Source organism: Salvelinus sp. IW2-2015, unplaced genomic scaffold, assembly GCF_002910315.2.
Source record: "Salvelinus sp. IW2-2015 unplaced genomic scaffold, ASM291031v2 Un_scaffold4099, whole genome shotgun sequence".
Classification (NCBI taxonomy): Eukaryota; Metazoa; Chordata; class Actinopteri; order Salmoniformes; family Salmonidae; genus Salvelinus; species Salvelinus sp. IW2-2015.
The window spans coordinates 54,428-60,042 of NW_019945371.1; the positions used below are offsets into that span (position 1 = coordinate 54,428).

Sequence of the window (5,615 nt, forward strand, 5' to 3'; positions counted from 1 at the left end):
GCTATACGGTTCTTAAAAAGACACACATTTTAGGATTTTGTGAGTGATTGGTAAATACATATTTCTAAAAGGTAAAACTAATTATAATAGCCTACACATGTTTATTTGAATATTTCTCCAGCTGTCGGCTGTCAATCCAGACAGGAAGTGATAACTCATCAAAGGCTGTCTTGAGTCTCGACCACAATCTCAATATTGATCTTTATCGTGGTCTAGTGTTTTTTTGTTGTTGTTGAGTTAGACAAAGAAATCTCAGTAAATGTGTAGTCATTTAATTTGAAATGCCATCTAGATATTAGTGCTACTGGTGAAATCTCTGAGTAAGATCATCACACTCTTGAGTGTTCAGTAACCCAATTGGCTATTCAACAAAACGTGTGTTTATAAGAAATGATTGTGACAAAGACGGAAATTATTGATCAAAAACAAAAACAATTTATTCGAGGCTAGTCGTAGACTTGATTTCACTAGTCTGCAATTTCTTTATATTACAACACAATGAAACATATGGAATGGATTAAAAAATATATATAATTTATTTTAAAAATTCTTCATTGGAAGTTCCCATAATCAAATCTTCCGTCATTCTGTGACGCCATTGGTATTATTGTTTCAAATCTCCTCTTCCTCTGTAGAACCTAGAAGGTTAAATATATTATTAAATCTATTAAAAACCGGACACAGAGTATCAACAGAAAGTGACTCTTGTTATCAGGTTATAATGTTGTTGCTCGTGAAGGAGTGRTCGACGTTAAAGCAGAAGTCGTGTTTTTGTAAGAGCTCACCTGATGAACGAAGAGGATAACAATGGCAGAGATGACTATTAATATGGTGGCAGCGGCCAGTCCTGCTAGGGGTAGTCTGACTGACGTCTCTCCCGTTACATCATCTCTTCTCTGGGCCTCTGGGGTAAAGCACTCTGGTTCCTCTACAGAAATTCACCAAAATGCACAAGCTTATTAACAGTCACATCTGAATTCAATAAGCATAATGTTTTGAGAACTAGGGCTCAATGCTAACTTCAAATCTGCGTCTTTAACCCAACCCCAATATTCTCACACAAATCACAATCGAATCAAAGCGTGGTTCAAAGTCCACATGATAGGTACGTACATAATGTCATTATCATTCAGCCTTTAGATGTATGTATCCCTAATATACAGTTAGCATTCAATATTACCTGTTATATAGAGAAGGGTGCCATTCCCAAACGTCCTGAGGTATGGCGGAGGGTACAGGACTTCTATGGCACAGCGGTACAGGTCAGTGTCGTTACCCCGGAGACCAGAGATAGTTAGGTTCACCTTGCCAGGCTCTAACTGGCCTCGACAACGCACCGTCCTCTCTGCCTCTCCCTCCGTCTGGAAGTCTGTATTTGTGTTGGTGAAGGAGGAGGTGCACACCTTCTGTTCTTCCTGCTCGCCGTACATCCCCCGATACAGAGCGATCCTTAGCTCCTCCGGTTCATGTCTCCCCGTGTGGTGGTAGGAGCAGAATAACTCCACCTCACCACGATGACTCACCACACGGTACGGCTGGGAAACCTTCAGGGCTGGAGAGAGGTGGGTAGAGAGAGAGAGAGAGAGAGAGGTGGGTAGAGAGAGAGAGAGAAAGAGAGTAAAGATTCACTCACTGCTGTTGCTGAGCTTGTATCCAATACAGGTCCGCATCATCCAGAAATAGGGGTTCACCTTATAACACCTAAGGTCCCAACAACACAATAYAACTAACAACTAACTCTGCATTGGCTAAATCTAGTCCTTAATAAAGAAATGYYTTGTATCATATTTGAAAAGGTACTCACCATTCCACACTGGGAGGCAAAGACCGAGACAGAGAAATGTCAACAGGCTGAGACTCATGATGATGAGAAGAAGTGTACCTCGCCCCAAAAAATKATCTTCTCAGACTTTTATATTACCAAGTCTTTCGGAAAGACGTTTGAGATTGTGCGATGATCGACGCCATAGACAGCACATATATACCTCAGTACCAGTAATACCAAACCACCAATTCAGGTGTACAGTTTATTATTCTGGTAAAAGAGTTTCCATTTATCAACGGAAAATATGCAAAGTGAATATAAAGAGAAAAAAACACCCAGAGTAAAACACTGAWAATGATCAGTCATAATGAAAATGCTGATTGGTGAAATTTTAACCTTGTTGTTGACGTCACTGTCGATCGGAAACGTCTTCGGCTCTTTAGTATCGAACACTGAGAACCGATGACGGAGGAGAGGAGGTGTGACACCACTATTATGATGATTTGGTTTCTCTGAAATGGGACCCTGTTCCCCACATGTCCTGGTCAAAGGTAGTGCACAAATAAGCAAAGGCAATACAGACCTTCGAATGGAGTGCACTACAGAGCCTATAGACCCTGGTCGAATGGAGTGCACTAAGAGTCCTATAGACCCTGGTCAAATGGAGTGCACTACAGAGCCTATAGACCCTGGTCAAATGAGTGCACTACAGAGTCCTATAGACCCTGGTCAAATGGAGTGCACTACAGAGTCCTATAGACCCTGGTCAAAGGAGTGCACTACAGAGTCCTATAGACCCTGGTCAAATGGAGTGCACTACAGAGCCTATAGACCCTGGTCAAATGGAGTGCATACAGAGTCCTATAGACCCTGGTCAAATGGAGTGCACTACAGAGTCCTATAGACCCTGGTCAAATGGAGTGCACTACAGATCCTATAGACCCTGGTCAAATGGAGTGCACTACAGAGTCTATAGACCTCTCAAATTGAGTGCACTACAGAGCCTATAACCCTGGTCAAATGGAGTGCACTACAGATGTGCCTAATAGACCCTTGTCAAATGGAGTGCACTACGAGTCCTATAGACCCTGTCGAATGAGTCACTACAGAGTCCTAAAAGACCCTGGTCAAATGAGTGCACTACAGACCTATAGACCCTGTCAAATGGAGTTGCACTACAGAGGCGCATAGACCCTGGTCAAATGGAGTGCACTACAGAGCCCTATAGACCTGGTCGAATGAGTGCACTACTAGAGCCGTATAACCTGGTCAAATGAGTGCACTACAGAGCCTATAGACCCTGGTCAAATGATGCACTTACAGAGTCCTATAGACCCTGGTCAAATGGAGTGCACTACAGAGTCCTATAGACCCTGCGTCCAAATGAGTGCAACTACAGAGTCCTATAGACCCTGGTCAAATGTAGTTGTTAATATGACTGGGATAATGGATTGTTAATATGACTGGGATAATGGGTTGTTAATATGACTAGGATAATGGGTTGTTAATATGACTAGGATAATGGGTTGTTAATATGACTGGGATATTGGTTGTTAATATGACTGTGATAATGGGTTGTTAATATGACTGGGATAATGAATAGGATAATGGATTGTTAATATGACTAGGATAATGGGTTGTTAATATGACAAGGATAATGTCTTTGGCTGCTAGGCAATGAAAGACAGTTGACAGAAAACCAATAGAACAGGAGAACGCATAATGAGGAAGTCTAATTAAATAATTGCCTCCATGTTTCTATGGTGGGATTGTGGCTCTAGGCTACATTGATGCAAGGCAAGACATGCCTCATAATATGAAGTAAAATGTCCAGGATTCAAACAATTAAGGAACAGGAAAAATATAGTGATGGTAATGATGGAAGATGGAAAGGCTTTCCCTTAAACCTTCTCAATTAAATGTTAACTAGCTACAANAAAATATATAGTGAAAACAATAGTGGTCCTAAAACGGAACCTTGAGGAACACCGAAATGTACAGTTGATTTGTCAGAGGACAAACCATTCACAGAAACTGAAATCTTTCCAACAGATAAGATCTAAACCAGGCCAGAACTTGTCCGTGTAGACCAATTTGGGTTTCCAATCTCTCCAAAAGAATGTGGTGATCAATGGTATCAAAGGCAGCACTAAGGTCTAGTAGCACGAGGACAGATGCAGAGCCTTGGTCTGACGCCATAATATGACTGGGATAATGGGTTGTTAATATGACTGGGATAATGGGTTGTTAATGTGACTGGGATAATGGGTTGTTAATGTGACTGGGATAATGACTAGGATAATGATTTAGGGTTGTACCTGGTAGGTTCCTTGATAATTTGTGTGAGATTGAGGGCATCTAGCTTAGATTGTAGGACGGCCGGGGTGTTAAGCATGTCCTAGTTTAGGTCACCTAACAGAACAAACTCTGAAGATAGATGGGGGGCAATCAATTCACATATGGTGTCCAGGGCACAGCTGGGAGCTGAGGAGTGTCTATAGCAAGTGGCAACGGTGAGAGACTTGTTTCTGGAAAGGTGGATTTTAAAAGTAGAAGCTCGAATTGTTTGGGCACAGACCTGGATAGTATGACATAACTCTGCAGGCTATCTCTGCAGTAGATTGCAACACCGCCCCCTTTGGCAGTTCTATCTTGACGGAAAATGTTGTAGTTGGGGATGGACATTTATGATTTTTTGGTGGCCTTCCTAAGCCAGGATTCAGACACTGCTAGAACATCAGAGTGTGCTAAAGCAGTGAATAAAACCAACTTAGGGAGGAGGCTTCTAATGTTAAAATTTATGAAACCAATGCTTTTACGGTTACAGAAGACAACAAATGAGAGCGCCTGGGGATTAGGAGTGGTGCTGGGGGATGCAGGGCCTGGGTTGAACTCTACATCACCAGAGGAACAGAGGAGGAGTAAGATAAGGGTACGGTTAAAGGCTATAAGAACTGGTCGTCTAGTGTGTTGGGGACAGAGAATTAAAGGAGCAGATTTCTGTGCATGGTAGGATAGATTCAGGGCATAATGTACAGACACGGGTATGGTAGGATGTGAGTCCAGTGGAGGTAAACCTAGGCATTGAGTGACGATGAGAGAAGTTGCGTCTCTGGAGGCACCAGTTAAGCCAGGTGAGGTCTCTGCATGTGTGGAGGGTGCGACAAAAGAGCTATCTAAGGCATTTAGGGTCTTAGCCAGGAGGCATTAGCCAGGAGTAGCCACTCGGATTGCAGCTAGCTAGCAGTGTAATCGTCCACATCCGGAGATGTGGTAGAGAAAAAGCAGTCCGATATGCTCTGGGTTGATATCGCACTGTGCTGACTGCAGCTTCCCCTTCATCTAACTGCTGCTTCCAACGTCAACAACAAGGCGGACAAACTGATCCCTGTCAAGAAGAGAAAATACGACCTCGATTTTTATGGTTTTACCTGTATTGAAGACAGGCAGGGTGTGTAGACGTCCTATGCAAGGAGCTGTTAGCTAATGAGAGCATGAAACCCTCCAAAATGAAAAGACATCTGGACACCAAGCATCCAAGACACAATGAAAAGACATCTGGTGTCCTCACTAGATTCATTGAAGAACGTATGCATCATACCTTGTGGCCCAGCGCATTGCTAAGTGCAAAAAAATGCCACACCAGCGCAGAGGATCCCATACTTCCTGCTGCGATTGATATGTGCACTGACATCTTGGGAGAGTCAGACGCCAACAAACTTAAAACCACACACCTATCCAATCACACCATGAGTAGGAGAATCCAGGACATGTCTGAGGACATAACACGCCAGACATCAGAGAGGACACCATGAGGAGGAGAATCCAGGACATGTCTGAGGACATAACA

At 43.0% G+C, this 5,615-nt stretch overlaps 1 protein-coding gene across 1 annotated transcript; it reads right to left on the reverse strand.

The window, feature by feature from the left end:
* Positions 1-441: 441 nt before the first annotated feature.
* LOC112076876 (cytotoxic T-lymphocyte protein 4) lies at positions 442-1,958 on the reverse strand. Its single transcript, XM_024143527.2, has 4 exons — positions 1,805-1,958; positions 1,181-1,552; positions 786-928; positions 442-638 (listed from the first exon to the last, which is right to left on the reverse strand). Exons 1-4 carry the CDS (start codon positions 1,860-1,862, stop codon positions 552-554), a joined length of 660 nt encoding a protein of 219 aa, XP_023999295.1. The 5' UTR covers positions 1,863-1,958; the 3' UTR covers positions 442-551.
* Between the last annotated feature and the right edge of the window lie 3,657 nt (positions 1,959-5,615).